The sequence below is a fragment of the Ictalurus furcatus genome, chromosome 6, assembly GCF_023375685.1.
Source record: "Ictalurus furcatus strain D&B chromosome 6, Billie_1.0, whole genome shotgun sequence".
Classification (NCBI taxonomy): Eukaryota; Metazoa; Chordata; class Actinopteri; order Siluriformes; family Ictaluridae; genus Ictalurus; species Ictalurus furcatus.
This window is the reverse complement of record NC_071260.1, coordinates 24,444,435-24,467,649: the sequence shown is the minus strand read 5'-3', so window position 1 is coordinate 24,467,649 and position 23,215 is coordinate 24,444,435. Positions and strand designations below refer to the sequence as shown.

At 41.4% G+C, this 23,215-nt stretch overlaps 1 protein-coding gene across 3 annotated transcripts in view; it reads left to right on the top strand.

The window, feature by feature from the left end:
* The window catches only part of pard3bb (par-3 family cell polarity regulator beta b), a 321,269-nt gene that overhangs the window by 137,123 nt on the left and 160,931 nt on the right, over positions 1-23,215 (top strand). For all 3 annotated transcript variants that reach the window (XM_053627241.1, XM_053627242.1, XM_053627240.1), the window contains 5 exons: positions 2,334-2,417; positions 7,893-8,018; positions 10,449-10,843; positions 13,104-13,243; positions 13,398-13,526. In XM_053627241.1, coding sequence (XP_053483216.1) covers positions 2,334-2,417; positions 7,893-8,018; positions 10,449-10,843; positions 13,104-13,243; positions 13,398-13,526 — 874 coding nt within the window. The remainder of the gene's footprint in view (positions 1-2,333; positions 2,418-7,892; positions 8,019-10,448; positions 10,844-13,103; positions 13,244-13,397; positions 13,527-23,215) is intronic.

Here is a 23,215-nt window from a genome sequence, read left to right as displayed (position 1 = left end):
TGGTCAGCCTGATAAACTCATTAACAACACTCACCAGGCAAATGATTGCTTGCGCCGGACGTCCGTTTCGGAGTGTTAGAGGAAACAGCCTCAGGAAAAAAAAGCTGATCCAAGCAATCTTTAAAGATATCCTATCTTATACACTTAAAAATATCAATTTTATTATTAGTGATTTACACCTCTTCCATTGCCTTTTGTGATTACATAGATGGGTATTTATACCAACTTGTACCTTTTTTCCTGCTGAAAAGTTGTCTGTTGTTGTAATGGAATAGTACACCAAAGCAAAAGGGCATGCTCGTATTTCTTATTTGTGTATTCATGCATATATATTAGAAAATATATTATTCAAGGATTCAGTTATTTGTAATGGATTCAATTTCACCTTTAGGTATACCTTGATACTGGCCTCGGTGTTTCCCTTTTAGGCTTGGCCTGCTCTCGCTCCTGTTGTAATATAGTGACTTAGCTATGCACTCTTAGAAAATGTAAAACTTCCCTACAACAGAGTATTTGCATGTAAAAATGTTATATATTTGTTTATTTATTTATTTGGAGGCTAACAACCATTAATTATCCAGTGATTGCTTAACTGTTGAGAGAATCCTTTTATGTATACGTGTATATGACCTCTGGATGACACTGCGTGTACCTGATGAGCACTCAAGCACCTTCCACGCCTATACATATTTTTGAAAAATGTAGGTTTTACCCTTATGTACCCATAGCAATTTTGGAAATATCTTCTTTCACATGAGGGCGGCTGTGGCTCAGGTGGTAGAGCGGGTTGTCCACTAATCGTAGCGTTGGCGGTTCGGTTCCCGGCCCACGTCTCCACATGCCGAGGTGTCCTTGGGCAAGACACTGAACCCCAAGTTGCTCCTGATGGCAAGTTAGCACCTTGCATGGCAGCTCTGCTAGCATTGGGGTGTGTGTGTGTGAGTGTGAATTGGTGAATGAGACACAGTGTAAAGTGTTTTGGATAAGAGCGCTATACAAGTGCAGACCATTTACCATTTTACATGAAAACTTTGAAAATCACACATGAGCATGTTAGCCCGATGATAGTATGGCATAAACTATTACATTTATGGCATTTGGCAGACGCCCTTATCCAGAGCGACTTACAATTATCTCATTTATATAACTGAGCAGTTGAGGGTTAAGGGTCTTGCTCAAGGGCCCAGCAGTTGTAGCATAGTGGTGTCTAGGATTTGAACTCACAACCTTCCGATCAGAAGTCCACCATCTTAACCTCTGAGCTAACACTTCCCAAACGTTTACATTTATGGAATTTGGCAGACGCCCTTATCAGAGCGACTTACATTTATCTTATTTATACAGCTAAGCGGTTGTGGGTTGAGGGCCTTGCTCAAGGGCCCCAACACTGACAGCTTGGTGATGTTTGACTGTTAGGTCACACGTCGCAAGATTAACGTTAAGAGCGAGTGTGTTGAGCAGTACAGAACATGAGATGTGGGGAAAAAAACACCAACATAGCCAAAAGTACTAAAAAGAAAAATGACACACACTAGGATTCTTAAGTGTGGACTGAAGATGAAGTGGAGCTGCTGCTTAAGGTATTAAAGGAAGTTAATTGCGAACTCATTTCAAAGTAATAACCTGGTCACTAGACATGATAAACGGACTCCTAGAACATTCATAACATGCGTGAAACCGCAGTGGACATGCCATGTTTTTAAAAGCATATCTGAAAGCAGTGAAAACTCTTTTTTTTTTTTTTTTTTTTTTTTTTTATTTCTCCATCTTAAAGCGCTCTTAAAGAGTTTTTGACAGGAGGCTGAAACAGAAAGAAAAGAAAAACATTAAAAGAAATCTCTATATACATGTGGCTGGGGCTTTAGTCGTGGTTATGCGATATCTGCAAGACACCCTGAGTATATCTCTTTCCTGATGGTGTCTCTCTGTCCTCTCAGTCGATTTGCTTGAGGAAAAAGTGCATGAGCGGTGTTTCAAGGTCAGTGCTGTTAGTGCTCCAAGCTCTTCTGTTCACATTTATCTACATCAAGCCCTGTATTTTTCCTCTCCTGCTGGGTAATCATGGGCCATGCCAAGTACTGTAACCACTGGCACAGGGAAAGGCAGTGAGGGCAGAAAAAGGCTGAAAGTGATGGTGGAAGGTAAACATGGTGAAAAGATTTGGAGCAGGCCGAGCGGGGAGTTTAAAGGCTATGGAGCTCAGAACTTTGGAGTGTGTGTTTACACCAGAGAGAGCAGAGAGGAAACACCGTGTCAGCTTTCTGTGTGCATCTTTTATTTGGTTTGCTTTGATGAAAGTGTATTTAAATGTATTGTTGTGTGTGTGTGTGCAGCCTAACAAGGACTGTGGAGATTTCAGGAGAACACGGGCCTCTTGGGATACACGTGGTGCCTTACTGCTCCTCTCTCAGTGGAAGGTTAGTATGTCGCTCTCACTCTTTTTTTTTTTTTCCTTTATTTTTATTCCCTTCATCTCTTTTATCTCTTCACGTCTTCATGTCAAACTGTAAAACATGCTGCTTTCAGCTTACCTTGGAAGCAGGAGGTTGGAGTTGCGTTTGAGCAGTGCGTACGAGCTACACAATGGAGGAAAAGACCACAGACGCCTCCATGTTCGTTTTTTGTTGGCAAACAAGCTATGCAGCAAACTGTTAGGAGTGAAGTATATTCATGATGTGTGTTACGAACTCTAGACAGGTTTATAGATTTATCAAGCGAATATGTCTGTGTATTTGTAAGCAAATACTCATTTAAAGGTGCTACTTTTGTTTATTGTCGATGTTGTGAGCAGCCATGTTGATTTGACGTCACTTGCCGAACTCGGAGTTGAGGAGACCATCCTGAGTTCCCGGGTAGGATTTCCGAGTCGAGGGGTTTTCTTTAGTTTTTATTAGTCAGAGGTCAGCAGTGACGTGGTGCAAATTTTAGTCGAATGCAGCATGAATCCTCTTCCTCACATAAAATATGTGAAAGAAGTAGACAAATGATAAAGGAAATGAAGAGTGAGAGCAAGCCTCGTTTATTTCGATGACCCTGCTTTCCCAGCATCCCCTTGGTTGGGGTTGTGGTAAAAAGAGAGAAGGCTACAAGGCTAGCGTCAGGAACATTTTGCAGAAGGTTAAATGCTTTGTAGAAGCTGGAGGAGAGGGGCAGCTTGAGGGCGACTGGATGCAGGATGATGTTCGCGTCATTAACCAACCATAAAACTTCATTTTAGCTTCACAAAATTCCTACTTTTACATCAAATGTAACCTTAAAAGCACCCGTGTGTGTAATGATGCTCATAATAAATCACAGCATGTCTGTGTGACACACTGATGATGTTGTCTAACAGGCGTGCAGGATGGGCTTTTCCCCCGCTCACAGAGAGGATTCACACACTGAAATTGATTCATCACAGCAAGTCACAAGGGGAGAAAAACAGGGCTTTTTATAAAGACATATTTGTCCCTGCAGGATTCTTTCTTTCTCTTCCTCACTTTTTTTTTGTCTTTCTATCTCTGTCTTTCTCTATTTCTTCTCATCCCTCCATCCCAGAGGGCCCATATGTTTCCTTTAGTCATGCCCATCAACCTGTCCCCTCGGGTCAAAGTTCATTTCTAGCTCAAAAAACGATGTCAGTAGTCTCACCAAATATTGAGCGGAGCACTAATGTAAATAGATCTGTTTCCTAATGCCGTGTGCGCGGGGGCCGGATCGAGCGGATCGAATAGGGGTGAAGAGATCAGGAAGCTGGAGCTGGACACACGCTGACCCCCCCACCAGCTTAGTGTTAATGTATTCCAGACCAGACGGAACTCTGAAACGCTGTGTTATTGTTTTCTTATCCAATCTTGGACACTGTTATCAGCTCTTGGAGGAAAATGATCGTCTGGGTGTGATATGTTTGTGGAACGGACTTTGTTATCCTTTTTTTTTTTTTTTTTTGATGAGTGCAGACAGCGGTCACTGTTTTTGATTGCTCTAGTTTCCCTGAGCAACTTTTTATTTATTTAATTTTTTTTTTTGGTGAATCTTGTCATTCACTCTGGGAAGAGTAAATGGAGTAAATGTGTTAGATTGCGCCGCACATTGTCTGTAAGAAGTGTGAACACCTGTGTCTATTCTTGCAAATATGCGCATGCTAGGTCTGTTTAAGCTAACCACAGTCTCAGAGATGCCCATTCTGCTGTGTTACTGTGTGATTTGGACTGCCGCTGTGCGCCATTCTCCCAGACCTTTAGAAATGCCTGCATTACCCAAAACAGAAAACTCCGAACGTTCTCTCCAAAGTGTGTTAAGAGAAACATTTCCGACTCTGACACCACACTGACGGCCCCAGGCAGCTGCTTTAAAAGACACAAAACCCAGACCATTAATCTGCATTTGTACTGCGAGGTCTCTGCTCATCGTGAAGAAATTTGACTTTGCAAAGTTTTACTCATTAGTAATTGTATACAAGAACGTCTTTGGACTGAGTTTACAGGAAAGTTTTATTCAGCTGGTCATATTTAGATATAGTGTAGGTGGCAGAAGATTTTTCCGGTCAGAGTGAAGGGCGTTGGACTTAAAACTGTCTCTTTTAAAGTACAGACGGGGGTGTTGGAATGAATTTCAATTAATATACTAAAAAAAAACACAACTGTGGTGAGCAGAAAAGCATCTCAGAACATACAAGACAGTCTACCTTTTGCTGTTATAGTCCATGTGCCTCAAGGTTTGACGAGGTGCGGAGATGCTTTTCTGCTCACCACGGTTGAAAAGACTGGTGATTTGAGTGATTGTAGACTTCCTGTCAGCTCAAACCAGTCTGGCCATTTGGTATCCGTCTCATCCTCTTCTCTCATCAACAAAGCGTTTCCACCTACAGAACTGATGCACACTGGATGTTTTTTTTTTTGTTTGTTTGTTTTTGTTTGTTTGTTTTGTAGGTTTTCTTTTGGGCACCATTCACTGTTGTGCATAAAGTCTCAGGAGAACAGCTGTTTCTGGAACACTCGAACCAGCACATCTGGCACCAGAATCCATTCCACAGTGAAAGTCACGGAGATCGAGTTTTCCCCCGTTCTGATGTTAAATATGCGAAGTATTTACTGACGTGTATCTGCATGGCTTTATGCACTGAGCTTCTGCTTCTGACTGGCTGTTTGGATAAATGAGCGAGCTTCTTCTACAGCACATTATTATATATATAGTGAGTATATACTGCGAATAGGACGTCGTTTAGTAGTTTGCTGCGTATTGAGGGCTTAAGTGAAATCATGACTCCTGTGTGAAGTCCAATTTAAGAGTTGAAGGCTGGTTAACTAAAGGGCAAATTAGACACAGGCACAATGTTAATCCAAGCTCTTACTCCACGTTGGCACGGTTGTCTACGGAAAGAATGATACCAGTAAAAGCCACTGCGTCAGTGGAAACTTGAGATGTATGGCTTTACTTGGAATCTAGATTGATTAAGATCTAATGGTAACTCAGGCTAAGAAATATGTAACAGGAAAAGATTTTAAAACTTAGTTTATGATGGATTCATGGGGGTTCATGGTGGCTGAGTGATTAGCACGTTTGCCTCGCTCTGCCGGGGTTCGGGGTTCGATTCCCGCCTCCGCCCTGTGTACGCAGAGTTTGCATGTTCCCCCTGTGTTTCTGGGGTTTACTCCGGGTTTCCTCCTCCAGTCCAAAGACATGCATTGTAGGCTGATTGGCATCTCTAAATTGTCCATAGTGTGTGTGTGTGTGCGATTGTGCCCTGCAATGGGTTGGCACCCCGTCCAGGGTGTCCCCTACCTTGTGCCCCGAGTTCCCTGGGACTCTCTCCATGCTCTCCACGACCCAGTGTAGGATGAGCAGTATGGAAGATGGATGGATGGCTGATTAATTTATATGATTCATATGATGCGTATGGAGTTTTCACCTTCCATAGCTTATGTTAAGATCAAGCATGATGAGGCGTGTTACAGGAAAATAATGAACAATAGGCTGGTGTGATGTCGTTACCCTGACGTTAATTCAGTCTCTCCAGGATTTTTCTGCGAAATCACAGAAATGAACGCAAAATCAAGGAAACTACAATATTCCGAGGAGCAGATTTTCTGCAGATTAGGGCCAAGACATGTCATGTGACATCATCAATTCAATTAAATTTTATTCGTACAGTCCTTTTAACAATGGACATTGTCCCAAAGCAGTTTTACAGAAATATATCAATTCAGGATATAGATTTTAAATGTATGAGTTTATCCCTAATGATTAAGCCAGAGGCGACGGTGGCAAGGAAAACCTCCCTGAGATGATATGAGGAAACATTGAGAGGAACCAGACTGAAAAGTGAACCCATCCTCATCTGGGTGACCCTAGATTGTGTAACCAGGAAATTCATTACAGTGTTTTGTTTTTGTTTGTTTGTTTTTTACATGAAGTCTGTTCATCATAATGCACATTCAGCCAAAACCCTCTTCGATTCACGTGCGTCGAACATGAGTACAGCTAAAAGGTCTCATTTACCAACAAACACACTGCGAAAGACCATGCAAAACAATTTTGTGCAATTGCAATTTCGCCAGTTCAAGTAGTTTTCTGCAAAAAAAAGCACAAAAAAACGCCGTAAATTGCAGCGCCAACTTCGGGGAAAAAAGCTGCAGCAAAATCAAGCATATTGGGCTGCAACAATCTAAATAAATAAATAAATAAATACACTGTGAAATCCTGTGTGGACTGTTTATTATTTACCTATAACAGCACATCCTGCGATTCTTTTCCCTCTTATACACAGCAAAATGCCAACTTTATCCATTTAGAGTTCTGTTTAATGTTCTAGAACATCAATGCCACAAGTTACTTCCTGTTATCGCTTTATTATCGCACGTTACAACAGCTATAAACAGTCGTGCCCTTTTCTTAATTAAGTTTAGTTAATAAGACAAATAATGCATCTCGTCATGTTACAGAAAATCCAGAAAGGCCGGATAACCTAAAGGACCTGCCTCACCTGGGGATTCCTCTAAAACAAATTCCAAAATAAAAGTCACCTTACAGAAAACTTAACCACATTTGCATTTACACACATTTATGTAATCTGCGTATGTGAGCGTCCACCGTACTGTGTGTTGTCTAGCTGTTACTACAGAAACCGTAATGGATTGGAATGAGTACATAGGATGTATATTAATATACTCTCAGAGCTGTACTCGTATAGCGAATTAATCAACACTTTCTGACCAGTCAGATTCGAGAATTCAGCAGTGGGTAGTTTAAAACGATTCAATCGTACCCTTGTGTTTTTGTTTTGTTTTGTTTTGTTTTGTTTTTTCCTCATAAAGTGGCACGGTTTTCACCCTCCATAGTTTATTTGATGGGAAAGCAGTGTAGCAGTTTTGCTAATGGTGTGTCACAGCCAAAACAATTAATATTCAAACATTTTCCAATATTAAATTAAAGCGTAATTAAAATGAAATGCAATTTAACAGCCCTAATGTCTCCTATTTCTTGCTTTCTCTCTGTTATTTATCACACTCTCATCACATACTTTGTTTCCCTCCCAGTATACACACTCGAATACACACTCCCTGTTGAGTTATCACCTCTCTAGTGGCATCACGGTGTTGTTTGTTGGAAACAATTTCATTTTAGTTAAGACACAGGGAGCTGTTCTCACTGTTTTCCTCTCCATCTGCCATTGTCAGGATTTGTCCGCTTGAGTTGTAAAAGTGTGTGTGAGGGCAGTACAGGGTCATCGGTTGTGTAAGTTGGTCTAGAATGACACTTGCAAACTTCCGAACCGAATGGTTTTCTCATTTAGAACCGCATCACTCTAAACAGGATGTCGAAATGACTTTAGTTTTCCATTCGAGACTGCGCACTGCTTTTCAGGTTCAGTGGTTACTTGTGTGCGATGTTGATTGTGCTGTGTGCTGCAGGGCTCTGGGTCTGCACATCAGGAGCGTGGAGGAGAACAGCCGGTCCAGAAGAGAAGGCATCTTCCAGGATGATGACTGCATCGTCAAGATCAACGACACTGAACTGATGGACAAGTCCTTCTCGCAGTGAGTAAACGACTTTACAGCAAGAAAACCCCTCACTAACGCTGTTGGCAAGATTCTCCTTTCTGTAGCCTCGTTTTACTCGGTGTCTTTCAGCTTCTCCAACTCGCTCCTTCTCTTTTATCTGTGTCTTATCATGGCTGTAAAAAATAAGACAGTCCTCTCTTAATCCATTGTTGTGAGGATTCGGCCCATTTAAGCTTATAACAACAGTTTCAAAAGCAGGGGAAACAAGATCTCGAGCAGAAACATCTGTTTCATCCAGAAGCCATGGTCCTTGAAAGCTCTTCTGTGCTCCCACTGGGTGTATACACACACACACACACACACACACGCGCACATGAATATCACACTTGTTATAACAATGGCTGATCTCACCGCCTTTCTTTTTCTTGTACACCGTGCTGTGGTTGATGTGAGATGAATCCGTTTACGTATTTATTCATCGCGTCCAACAAAGAAGACGCTTAAAGGTACAGGTATGTGACAAATTAAAGGAAAACCTGGCGGCTCTGTTATGCTGCAGGGGCATTTTGCTGTCACACTTTGGGTCCCAGGGAACGCTACGTGACATGGCTGTACTGCTCACACTACACGACTAATCACTCGTGATCTGTTGTTTTGTGGACGTAGCAGAGGGCACACTACTGTACATGAGCGATCACAGACGAGGCTGTGAGACACTACACAGTCTTTTACCTAAAGAGATCCATGACGGAGTGGGCCTGATTCCTAAATCCTGCTTTCACATGAAAAATTTAACACAAGTGCTGTGTTCGTGTAAGTTTGTCAAGAGCAGCTGGCTGTGGTGGCGGTTACTGCACTATTTGGTGCAGAAAAAAAACAAGAGAGAGATTTAAGAGAAACATGTGGAGGAAGGATTGGTTGGAGAGAAGCAGACAGCGCGGATTGTCCGTTCTGCAAAGAGAACTAGAGGATGTAGTGCAAAGAAATGTTGCTTTCTTTCTACTCCTGTTTTTTTTTTTTGGCTGTTCCTAACAACCAAACGATGTCTTATAAGCTAAAATATCATGCTGACAATCGCTTCCTTTCGGATTCTCATTGGCTGTTGCTCATTGTTGCTGCTCACAGTGCAGGATTCATCGCTGAGAAGTTCAAACATGGTTGAGGTTATTGGTGCATCAGAGACCGCTTGCAAACTGAGTGACTGCCCAGTCACTCGCTGAGCGACTGGGCAGTCCCCACAGGAGCGCACAAGGATTTTCCACGGGGGGGGATTCACATATCCCCAAAATAAGTCTGTAACATACATTTCTCTGCCCTTCATGCATGATTGTCCCTGCTCTACCTCCTCTAATGCTACGTTCAGACATACAGCGATTTTATCTCTGAAGCGATTTTTTTACTATGAAGTCGCCTGTAGGTGCTCCTATACTGGTTGCCATAGTAACATTTATTAGTGGGTGGCGCAACTAGCTTTCCACTTTTGACAACAAAGCAGTTTTCTTGCCCCTACCGTCTTCACTCCTACCGGTAGCCGCTACACCAAATCGGTCCAAATTTGCATGAAGTTAAACTTTTCTCAACCTTGTCGCGTTGTTGGACACACCCACATCTGCTCGCCAACGGTTTCTGTTACTCGGGTCGCTGGAAGTCACCAGCTATCGTTGAAAATGAATTGTCTCCGGTTGCTTTGTCGCTGTGGCTCGCCGTGTATGTGAGTGTAGCTTAACATGGATGCATGGACAGGATACAAGAGACCCTTGTAAACCATGTATACATGTGACTCCTTAGTTCATTTTTGCTAAACAGTCCAATCCCTATAGATAAAACCAGAATCTCTTCTTGCATTATTCCCATCTAAAATATGCAAGGAATAAATGTCAAGTAGTGGAAGAGAAATGCGTTTGAATTTCCGTTGTCTTTAAAGAAATATCTGCAGGCTCTTTAAAGTAATGGAACTAACTTTAATGTCCCTTATATGATGAGATGTCTCTCAGTTGCACAAGCGTTCTTGCTCTTACATTTATTATATGAATTATTTATACATATGCTTCGTATTCCATATGTGTCCCATGGAGCAGATCAGTCAGACAGAAGGCTACAGTAATTTTATTATTACATTTAGGATGGATGGATGAGTCTGAAATTGAATTGGTTAACACAAACGAGAAAGAAGGATTGCTTTGTCATTAGTAAGGGGTAGAGCTCGTTAGTCATAACCCCAATTACGCTGTCTTTGGAATGAGCTTTAGCGCGACTGAAATAAATGGAAATATTACATTTCATTAATTGTCTTCAGATTCAGCATCATTATTCATTACATTACATAATCCCCAACTACATTACATTTTTTTAAAAGGCTTTATGGAACTATAGGGTCTCATGAAACTTTAGTTTCTCAGTCTCTCAGTACGTCTGGCGTTCTTTCCTTCTTTCCTTTTCTACCCCTCCTTCTCTTTCTCTACACAGGTCACAGGAAGTGTTCCGGCAGGCCATGCGCTTGCCTGCTGTGCGTTTAGAGGTTCTCCCCATGGCCAATAAAGAGCGCTTTGAGAAGAGTCTCATCGGCCACCTTTTCAGCACTGACGACCATGATGGTACTCCTCGGCCCAAAGAGCCGCCTCCTCTGAAGGTGAAGCCCATGGTGAGACCTGCAGAGCCCTCCTCCGGCAGACAAGCCGGACCTCAGGAGAGCTGCAGCGTGAACATGGAGAGCCGTTCTCTCGGTTCCCCTCTTCCCATCAGCCTTTACCCAAGGGGCAAGAGCAGCAGCCCGCTGCTCAAAAAGAGCCACACCATCTCACCTTTGGTTGGGTTCACCACCAAGAAGGGAGGCAAGAGGCTCAAAATCGATCTGAAGAAGGGTACGTAGGAGTGGTACGATATGATGCTCAGAAGTGTGGAGAATATTAGTGTGCTTTTGCCTATGTAGCATTTAGTCCTGGAGTGGTTACCTACTCAGTGAAGTGCCTTTAGACAAGTTAGTTCATGTTATCACGTACTTTATAGCAGCTATAAGCTTTCGTCCGCTCGATATTTTTCTCTCTTATGAGATAATAATAAGCTGCGTTATTTTGTCTTATGTTACAAGAAACCATCAGACACGAGTTGTTACCATAGAAACGCTAACGTATTAGAGCAAGCGCATTAATACAAACATGTCGTTTGCCTAGCAGCCTGCAGTGCTGTCTGAGCTGTGCTTATAGATAATTACTCAACACTTTCTGACCAATCAGAATTGAGAATTGACCAATCAATCACAGAAAATCTGGCTTTAGTTCACACAGATGGATTGTTGCAAGTATAAGACCTACGTCTTCAAAAACACACCTCTCAGCAAGTGTGTGGTTTTTTGTTTAATTTGTGCAACAAGAAATCAAATTGAAATCAGGCAGAGTGATTACACCGCTTCAGTCTTGGACAAACAGGGAGGAAAATGGCCTAAAGTGTAGAAATGAAAAGTTTCTGATCAGGAATATCATTTTGGCGTTCTCTGCTAAGTAGCTCGGTATTCTTCTCTCTCTCTGTCGCTCTCTCTGTCGCTCTGTGTGTGTGTGTCTCTCTCTCTCTCTTTCTTTCTCTCTTTCCCTCTCTCTCCTTCTTTCTCTCTCTCTCTCTCTTTCTCTCTCATTCTTTCTCTCTCGCGCTCTCATTCTCTCTCTTTCTCTCTCTCTCTCTCCCTTTCTCTCTCTCTTTCATTCTATCTCTCTCTTCCCTTCTGTCTCTGTCTGTCTGTCTCTTTCTCTCTCTCTCTTTCTCTCTCTCGCTCTCTCTGTCTGTTTCTCTTTCTCTCTCTCTTTCTCTCTTTCCTTACTTCTTTGTAGCGTGTGTTCCTGCGAGCGTGTAGCTCAATGGATGAAGCCATAATTTCAGCCTGCAAAGTCTATTAAGTTCTTATTGATTCAGCCATTACTGATGATCTGAATTCATTGCAGCAACAGAAAACTGCTGACTATAAAGGAATTGTGCTAAATGACCAACATAAAACACCAGCGCAACACATCCTGCGCTCCACTTGCCGGCGTGCTGAGTCTGTTTCCGTATTTCGTGCCAGAACATACCAGGCCGTGTTAAAGATCATTCGTTCCCTCACCCTTGCGCCGTCCATCACTGCTCCTTTCCCCTTCTCTGCCTGGGACATCGGCATGGTTATATCCACCATAAAAGATGTGGCTCATGTCACCCAGCAGGCGATAGGCTGTTCTCTAATCTACCTATCAGTCATCCTGACAGCACAGAGACCCTGATAAGAGGAGCTGCAGCGGAGGTCGCAGCACTGCAGGCACACTCACACCTTTAATACCACTTTTCTCAGCTATGCTGTCAGACCAAACCAGCAGTCATCCCCGCCACCATTCCATCACACTCACTGAGCGAGCCTCATGCCATGTGAAATAGGTAAATGTTAAACACTGAAGTATGGAATTGCTTATCATATGGTCTGTGATGTTAATTATCCATCGTTTGCTCTTGCGAGGTGATTTAGTGATCTCATTAGTAAATCTGTTTCCAGTGATTGCTAAAAATCCCAAAAATCTCCACTACTAAAAATGTCATGGATCATAATTTTCAATGAGCATCACACCTACCCCCTCACCCCGGGTCTTTATGATGGATGCATCCATACATGAAATTAAACTGTAGTCCGGCAGTATTAATGCACTGAAGCAGCAGTTTGCAGCTCTGCATTTTCACAACCGCACTCACACACACACACACACACACACACACACACACTTGGGCTTCTTCATAGTTTAAGACTCTGTGCAGTCAGTCAGATCATCTGTTCTTTTTCCTGACTGCCCCTATCTCTTGGATTGAATTATTAGCAGTTTTTCTTTCTCTTTTTTTTTTAATGTCATAACTACATTTTCCATCTGCACTTTCGCTGGCTTTGTGATCAATACTGGGCAAGGCCGATTGATCACTTGGCTTTCAGAATAATTGTGCACTTGCGCAGGTTTTAAGAGTCAATAAAATAGACCCACTTCTTACCCGCTGTCAAGATCTGTGTGGATCTTGATTTAGTGTACAAGTGTTAAAAAAAAAAAAAAAAAAAATTCAAGTACACCTCAGCAATTCAATTCCTCCTTCTGTCTCTCTGCTTTCTGGACACATGGCCAGGTCCGGAGGGTTTGGGCTTTACTGTAGTAACCAGAGACTCGTCAGTGCACGGGCCTGGTCCCATCCTCGTCAAGAACATCCTCCCTAGAGGAGCCGCCGTTAAGGATGGCCGCCTGCAGTCCGGTGACAGAATCTTAGAGGTGAAACTTCTTAACAGTATTTATTAATATTTCTTAATTAAAGTGTGAAGTGGAACGACTCAGTAGTTTAAAATATTGCTTTAATTATATTTAATTTATATTTAATTTAAAGCATAACTTTATATGCTTCGGGGTGTGTGTGTGTGTGTGTCAGGTGAACGGTGTGGACATCTCAGGTCGGACACAGGAGGAGCTGGTGGCCATGCTGCGCAGCACGAAGCAGGGAGACAGTGTGAGTCTGGTGGTGGCGAGGCAAGAGGAGTTATTCCTGCCTCGAGAGCTGGTAAGACACTTCTAAATGTGGTCTGTTCGAGCGTCTTCACCTTTTTTTCCTAACCATTTCTACCTTTTTTCCTGCTAATAAACCATTTCCTTCAAACCTTTTCTGTGTTTTTTTTTTTTCTTCTTCTTTTAATCGTAACCTTATAACAATTATGCCCACTTAAAGGGCCGATGACTGAGATCAATCTCTACCCCAGAACATATTCAACCCTTCAAAAACAAGAAATTACTGAAGTCCTCTTCACCATGCACATACAATAGGAATAATTACTACTGATAAAGAAACCCCTGACCTAATAAGAATAATAGTAGTAAAGTATTTTTATTTTTCGTTTCTTTTTTTTTTTTTTTTTTTTTTTTTTTTTGCTGAGTAGTGTATGAAAGATTTTGCAAGACATTTTGCTCAAATGTGTTTTCCCCTGTGTCTAGAGACTTTTGGGACACCCAGTATGCAGATACATCTGAGAACATAAAATCATGTAATACTCATGATTATAATAGTATTACAATTTCAATAAAAGAAAGGACATAAAAAGAATAATAAAATTAAAACTTTTTATACCAGCATGAAGATAGGTTTTTATTAAGGCTTATTTGTTTGTTTATTTATTTATCAAGACTACAAAGCACTTGTGTAAGTCGCTCCGGATAAGGGCGTGTGCTAAACGCTGTGAAAGTCAATGTACATTGTTCTACACTTTTTACTCTCGTTAAGAATTCCAGGTCCTTTGAATACATATGATATTGTAAAGATAAACATAAAGATCCTGTACAAGTTTCAATATGATTAGGCATACAGTCCCATCAGATCCTACACTTTAGTTAGACAGCTTGGTCTGTCCTCACTGGAGAGTGTTCCTGTCTACAGTATGAGGAGCAGGTGAATGTTTGCACATTGTCTTTGGCCTGTCTCGACACCGTCTGCACTCTGTCTTGGTTAATGAAGGTCGAGTCACTTATGTGTCCCTGTTCCTCGATCTAGCCTTGAGTTGAGGAAGTCCTGACTTTCTGTTTCCTGTCATTGTCCCAGTTTAGCATGAACGAGCGTCTGCGAGGATGTTGCCTCCTTCACCTGTCACACTCTCTCTGCTTTCTCTCAGGGCCCACACTCTTTCTTTCAGTGTTTATATCTTTCCAGCAGTCTGAATCTTCCTCGATGAACCTTCTGACCCACATAGACAGTCAGTTTCACACACGCGGTTAGCCTTCCTGCACTTATCCCTTCTCGTGTTGATTCAGCACTGGGCAGGAAGTGAGGTGGGAGGTCGGCCTACTCTTAAAGGAAGTTGTGGAGCATGCATGGCTGTGTGAAGTTGGAGGCCGTAGCTATGCAGCTGTGTGTCAGGCTTTCCTGTGTCTCTCTCTCATCAGAACTTTTGACACGGCCCCTCCTAGTCTGTTTCTGTGCATCTCAGCGCTTTCTGGAAATACCCTATGCCTGAGAATCTGGGTGCATTCCCCGTTACCATAGCAATGCCTCTCAAACACCAGGAAGTGTGCTCTGACCTTTATTGTTTTCCCATTTTATGTATTTATTTAGATAATTCCAAAGCACCATTAGCAATTTATGGATATGTTTTACTCTCATCCATTTGACCTTAGTGAATCCTTTATTGTCCTTCATCTCCCACAATCCTCTGCCAACATCAGTGTAGTTCAGGTCGACGTGATCCCGTGGAGAAAAATGGTGCCTGATAAAACTTGTTTGTTGTGATGGAGCAAATTGTGCACAAATATGATTATTTTCCCGTAATATTAGATTTCTGACAAGGAATAGGGCTGCATGATTTCAAATGAAATACGAATCATAATTTTCTGGCTTAGAAGTGAGATCATGACTCTCAATTATTGTTGTTTATTTTGTAAGGAACAATGTATAAATAGGTTGCATGTTTGTTTGTCTTTCACTTATACGTTTGTTTTGGCTGACTTTCTTTATTTAAAAAAATATATATATTATTTAATTAATGGCAATAATATATAGTCCCTTCAGGATTTGCGATCACCGAAATTAACGCGAAATCAAGCAAACTCTGCAATATACGCAGGAACTTGCAACTTTTCAAAATTACTGCACATTTTCTACAGGTATGGGCCAAGACACGTCATGTGACATCATCACAACGCGCATTCAGCCAAAGCCCTCTTTTGATTCACGTGCGTCGAGCATGAGTAGAGCTAAAGGCTCTCATTTACCAACAAACATCACTGTGAAAGACCGTGCAGAACGATCTCATACAACTGCTATTTCCCCAATTCGAGTAGCTTTATAAACGACAATAAAAGCACAAAAAAAACCTGAAAGTTGTATCGCAAAATCAAACATTTTTGGCCGCAACACTCACAAATAACTCGACGAAATCCTGTATGGACTTATTATAAAATGCCTGGTTTACACAAAAAATGTGTTCTTAGTCCCTGACTTGATGAACTAGCGTGAGGTGGTGTTTATTATAAACGCTCAAAAAGCGCTTCTATAAGTCGCTCTGGAGAAGAGTGTGTGCTGAAGCCTGCGAACATCATAAAAGTAAGCAATTTAAACTCGACACTATATTCCAGATATAAAAGTGCAGTAATCCGTGCGAATGATATGATTAGAAGTCGATCAAATCGAGGTTTACATTAGTTTGTTTTCTTATGCATAAATTTACACACGCTCAGGAGCACAAGTAGGATATGAACATTTTACTAATTTACGGGATTCATTTTATGAATGCCAAATTTTTTTTGTGTAAATGCTCGTACTAAAGATATTCACATAAATCCGTTCATATCCAGCTTTATAAACACGGCCCAATGCATGTCATTAAAATACCAAACGTAAGTGCAATGTAAATGATAATCCAACGTGCTACTCTATAGCAAATCTCACAGAAGGTCTGAAACTGATGTACTGCAACAATCAGTACGTTTACACGGACGACAATAATCCGATGTTAACCCGATTAAGACAATACGCTGATTAAGAAACTACCATGTAAACATTTTTATTACCTTAATCCGGCTAAAGTCATACTTGAAGTAAACACAAATCGAATTAAGACATGTGCAGGGAGTACTCCTGTTTTCAACCTATGTACTAGAACACGTAAAACGGGAACATGAAAGGAATATTCTAAAAGCAACTCCTGTAAACACCTTAGTCACAATATTGTCCTATTCAGAATAAGGTCAATAATCAGTGACTATGTTTACATGGACAGCAGTAATCTAATTATTGACCTTACTCTGAGTAAGATAATAATGTGATTAAGATGTTTACATGTCTATAACGCACGTCAATAATGCGACTAAAACAGGAATACTCCACATGTCTTAATTCGATTAGTGTTTACTTCGAGTATGACCTTAATCAGATTACGGTCATTAAAAATTGCTGTTTACATGCTAGTTTCTTAATCACAGTATTGTCTTAATCGGGTTAATAGTGGATTATTGTTGTCCACGTAAACGCACTGATTGTGTCACGTTTGAAATCGAACCAAGCCTTATTTCTTTAGGATGCGTTAGAAACACTTACAAAATGTCTGATAATCACATGATCTTTAGTTAATATGACTGCTGGCAGGCTTGGTGTGTTTGTATCAGAGCGTAGGGAGCTTTATGAAGAGAATATACAGACTACAGAAATAGTCTGAGGAACCGCATCAAGGAATTGCTGAATGACCTGACAGTCTGAAAGGTGAATTTTTAACACTATGGTTGTCAGTATGTTGTTTTCTTTCTCTCTTTATTGATTTAAAACAGTTGTTCCATTATAATTTTCTGACCTATATATATTTTTTTTTTGTGTGTGTGTGACATTTGTTTTTCTTCCAGTTGACTGAACACTCTTGCACGTCAGAGTTTGTGTTTCTTGTGTTTTTGCAAACAGCTGAAATGGATCAAATGTAAAATGCATTCGTTTTTGTGTGAAAAAGCCACTGCCTACGAGACTGTCGGAGGCAAGGCTTCCGTTTTGGACACTAGTCCTCCAGTCAGATCTCCAGCGGAATGAAAAAAGCCAAATGTCACAGAAATAAAGACACTAGCTGCCTGAGCAGCGTGTGGGTGAAATTCAGCAAAACCGTGGAATGTGTCTCATACATTTAACCATGTTTGTGTTTTCTTTCAGTCACGTGTCAGCATCAGCTAATGAGGTGGGAACTAAATTAATCAAAGTTTATTTGACACCACTAATTTAACATCTCATGCAATTTCAGTTAACTTTGTTTCCTGAAGAAAGAGACACACTTTACACCTCCACCCTTAGTCTGTCAATTATGCTGCATGATGAAAAATTAAAGCCTATTTAAACCGTATTAAAGCCCATTCACACTTGTTGTTCTGGCAAGGAAGGGCTGGCAGGCTTCCTCTGATTGTTCTGTCTGTGATGAGGCTCTGTGACAGTGAGAGAGGTTGATTTAGCATGCAGGCATGTCGATAGCTAACAAAGCTGCTTTAGCTGGTGATGTTATTAGTTAAGCAGGTGAATATTGTGCATTGCGTTAGCAGACAAACCCTGAGAATGCTGACACACACACACACACACACACACAAACTCGCCTCTGTTTTAGCTAGCCAGCTAGCCTTACATAAAAGACTGAATGATTGATAGACTGACTGTTAGGTCTGTTTGTGCATGTGTGAGAGTCCTTGTGGACTGAAATATCAAGGCAGCAGAGATTAATGTATGTGATGAATGGCAACAAAGATACATTTTAAGGGCAAGGAGAAAGATTGACTGATATCAGAAACTGTGTGGGAGAGATAGACACTGCTGGAAGAGTAATGAATTAGTGAGACACTTATAAAGAGAACGAGAGAGGACCAGAAAAACATGGGGGGAGGATATTAATATCACTAAAGAAGTAATAAAAGAACCAGATCATTAACATATTAATAGTATGGTTACTGATTTATCGTAGCTATTATACTACATACTTAAGGATGTATAATTAACAATGAGTACAGTGCATAAGGGGTTAATTGTGTACTGTACATGTAATACATCTGACTGTTTAACAAAACATAATAATATAAATACAAACGTCCAGTTCTGTTATTTAGGTAAACAGTTCCACTTTATAAAAAATCACTTTCAATTGGAGGAAGTAATACACACGTCAAGCATTTGTGCTAATTCTTCCATTTAATTAACACTCGTAGCTGTATTCATTAAATACAAACCAAATGGTTAAATATCTCTGCCCTCAACAATGCTTAGCAAATTTTAAATGCTAAGCTCCTCTCGGATTGCTGATTTGAAATATATACAGATTGGTTTGAGTTTCATTAATAAGCTCCTCAGCTGTAGAATGCAAATTAATAGGTGATCATGCGGCTGTGGTTCAGGTGGTAGAGCGGGTTGTCCACTAATCGTAGGGTTGGCGGTTCGATTCCCGGCCCACGTGACTCCACATACCGAAGTGTCCTTGGACAAGACACTGAACCCCAAGTTGCTCCTGATGGCAAGTTAGTGCCTCGCATGGCAGCTCTGCTAGCATTGGTGTTTGTGAATGGGTGAATGAGACACAGTGTAAAGCGCTTTGGATAAAAGCGTTATATACAGTAAGTGCAGACCATTTACCATTTATCAAAACTCTGTCATGCTAGCTAGCTAGCTAAACTAGGTGTTGATAGTGATGGACCAATTCTTGGGCGTTACAGGATATTTTAATGACTTTAGCTTCTGTCAAATAAATCACAGAGAATCCGACAATGAGAATTAGGACGTAGATACACAAGTAATAAGTTATCTGTATCAAATGTAAGCTCCTCTTTCAAACCTTAACTAACAGCTAGTTACTAGGAACGGCAGGGAGGTGTGCAAGTTGCATAATTCACACATTCTGGCACTTTTGAGAAAGGTAATTGTGTAGAGATGGTTGGGAATTCAATAGCGCAGTTGGAAGCTTGTATAAAATATCTAAGCAACTGCTCGGGGGGTTGGGCTGGTGTGGTTCTGATTTGGCGGCGTGTGATGACTGTAATGGTGAGAGGAGCCATCATCCCTCATGCTGGCAGGTGTTTGTGTTGTCCTGCATCTACTGAACAAAGGCCTCTGAGCATTTCGAACAGCCCACGGATCTGCCATGGCAAGCCTCGAACCCCTTTTCAGATTGCACATGCTGAGTCTACACCACACTGCTCTTAATCTTTTTCCGGCAGAACTGCAGCCCACTGGGGGTGAAAGCTGCCACTGGCCTGCTGAAGAATGAAATAGTAATAGTGATATTGGATATGACTTTGTGAACAAAAGCGAGCAAGCTAGGCCTCATTTCCTTGTCAGATTTCCCTGTGTCTGAGATGAAATATGGAGCGGGGTTCATGCTACCTAATCCACTCATGTTGACACCGAGGGACTTGATGAGGCTTAGCTGTTGGCCTGAAAACTTTTCCTGTCTCGATGATGGTTTATTGAGTGTAATGCAGCAATAATGGCATACACTCGAACATGCTAACGTGACACACACACACACACTTCTCAAGAGGAAGTGGCTCGTTCCGGGCTCTTGGCTTTGTGCTCCTAAATCTCTCCTCCAGACCTATAGCAACTGCTTGCATTGCTTCCTCAATAAAGCTTTGAAGTGCATCTTAGTGTCTCTGATGTCTCACGTGTCCCATTTCCAGCCCCGATGACTAACTAGCCCTGGACTCTGCAAGAGAGTCAATAAACCTGCAACCAGCACTGGAGAGTAGAGGGTCTGAGACCTTCAACCGTGCCCCAACCCCATTTCTTTTACTGCTTCTGTCCTTCACTATGTAGCCCTTTCTTCTGCACTTAAACAGAATCCATTTAGACCAGACCCGCTGTGTCTCTTTGGCCCACTGCTGCCTTTAGCATCTCATTGGCCTCCAGTGAATCCTTGTGGAGGAGGCTCCTTCTTTAAAAATGGGCTTCCAACTTGTTCTCCGTTCTTCTCATCTCTGCCATAATGGTGTTTCATCCCAAGCACTTTGACATGTGTAGCACACTTCTGTGTGGGTTGTGCACTTCATCTATCCATCTCTCCATCTATCTCTCCACTGTGAGTCACTCACGATTACATGCAGAAGCTATTATAGATATGATGATGAGAAAGGCTGGGTAACAAAGATACACAAAGTCACGTGTAATTACATGCATTATGTTTTTTTTTTATGCTCAAGAAGAATTATGAATCGAGGGTCTCAACGTTCATTCTGATGAGTTTATTAGACATATACCAGGGAAACGTCATAAAGATGGTAAAAATGTACTAGAAATATCACCAGCTTAGAGCGAGGCGAGAAAGGGAGGGGTGAAGGGCTGAGAGTGAGAGGTAGGAGGTGGAAATAGAGAAGTGGGAAGAGAATGAGAGGGAGAACGAATTAGAGTGAAGAGAGAGAGTAAGAGAGAAGAAGATAAGACGTGGGTGTGATGGTGGTATAGTTCTGTTGAATAGCCTTCTTCTCTCAGTCACCATCTGCTGGTCTGTGGTAATGCATTTGCTGAGCAAAACACAAAGCATTCTCACCAGCTTTCTTACACACACTCTCGCACACACCTTTCTGTTCAAGACCACCACCTGCCTCGCTGCTTAAAAGACGAAATAAAGGAGGGAGTAGGAGACATGGAGCCAGCCTTCACACATGAGCTGGAATAAATCAAATGAATGCGTTTTGTCCAAGCCTTTGCGTTGGCCACGTTGAAAACAATCAGCAGCTTGCGTCTTCTCTTGCATTCGGGATTTGTTGTCCAGTTTGGGCCGGCTGGCATCGCGGAAATCCCACTAAACTCAAACCAAACACGTAGGAAAACCCAGCAGCCAGCAAGATGGACATGCATGTGAGTGAGTGGTGGACAGAAGCTTTCTTTCCACTTCGTACAGGCTAGTTCCTAGTTTCTCAAAGTAACGATGACCTCATTAGTCTGACCTTACACGTCCACGCTGAGCCGCTTCCATCTGTGTGCATGTGCGTACGAGCTCTTCGAGACTTTAGCATTTCTGTTGCAACTTGTTACATGTAAGCTGTCCAGTCTGGCCACTTGAGCCAGGCTTAAATCAGGCTTTAGCTGTGCTTATGGCCCGGCTGGAACAAACAACAGGCTGCACACGCTTACCTTGTCCTGTCCACTATACACACATTTTCACATCATTACCGTTCAGTTTCAGCTAACTTCTCTTGACAAATCCTCTTCTTGAATCGTTACTCTGACACGCAATTTCAGAATCCTCCAGAAATTTTCAATGGGATGAAAAGTCAGGAGTCTAGACCAGAGGTATTCAAACTTTTTTCCCCCATGAGCCTCCTTTTTTTTTTTTTTTTGAGAACTCTTTTGAAGTTTGTGATTTAATGTAACATTCAATATGAATCCATTTGAATCATTATTTACTATAATGTAATGGACTTTTCTGTGCCGTAAGCATTACTTAGGCTTAGTCCTAACAGTTCCTGATGAGCAACTATACATTTTTAATAAATTAAAGCTTTCAGTGCAGCAAAGCTTTCAGTAAGCTTGCAGTTAACATAAATATGTCTTAACACTTTCTTACAGTGAGCCTGATTGGTTTTTTTTTTTTTTTTAACCCAGTAGGATGTGTTTAAAGAAGCTGAAAGACTGAATCACATTTTCTTAATGAAAGCCGAAAGTTAAGTTTTCGTCTGTTTTTGGCCGAAATATTCTGGTGGCATCCCTAAGAAATGTAGTTAACTGATATTGTATACTTATTTAATGATGGTTCAGTCAGACATATATTGATGGATTTTATTTCACATTGACAATCAACAAAACAAATCTTAAACAAATTTACCGTGACAGAAAGCGAGAGCGCAGTATGAGGACATATTTCAAGCGAAGAGCTCAAAACACTGTCGATCATTCTGGATTCACATGTCGATTGGCTCATCTGCTGTTTTCATTGCATATTTTTATAACATCCCTTCGCTCCCCAGTTTTAATGCCTCTGGACAAGGCCATCTTGAGTTTGTTTTGGTTGTATGTTTGGGGTCGTTGCCTTTTTTGAAACATCCATCTTGTCCCCATATTCGTTTTCTTGGTGGATGAAAGTAAATTATTCTCTAATATGTCCCAGTATATCGCTCCATTCCTGTTTCCTACAATGACGTGTAATAGTGCTCCAAAAGAGGTCTGATTTGTCTAAACACTTTCAGATGGAGTTTAGGAGTATTGCGTGGGGTTTGCGAATGGTACGGTCCATTGCTTATTGTTTACTGTGTAACTGTTGGTCCTGCTGCTTTCATGTATTCCTGCAACTATTTCGAATGACTGTTGGCTTCTCTCTTACTGTCCTTCTCATTAGTCTGGGAGTGTGTTGTGAAGTCTTCCATGGTACACATGTCCCGGGAAGATTATTTGTGATTCCATGAACTTTTCACCTTTGAAGCAGTTGTAGTGACAGGGATGTTCACATTCTTTGCTATGGCTCGGTCTGTAAATGTGAACTGGATTTCTGCACTGGAAGTGTAGCGAATAACAAAAACAAAAGTGTCTGAATACTTATTTTCCCTCAGTGTATTTGTAGGGTTCGTCCAAAAAAAAATCAAGATGATTTTAGTACACCGGCTGGATGATGATGTTGTTACACTACAGCTGAGTTTCCCTGCGTGAACACGATACTCACACTAAAAAAAAGACGATATTTAAAATGCAGCTAGTGTTTCATATCTATAGAATGCGGAAACGCCGTTCCTTTAGACGCATAATGCAACATAGGAGATTATAAC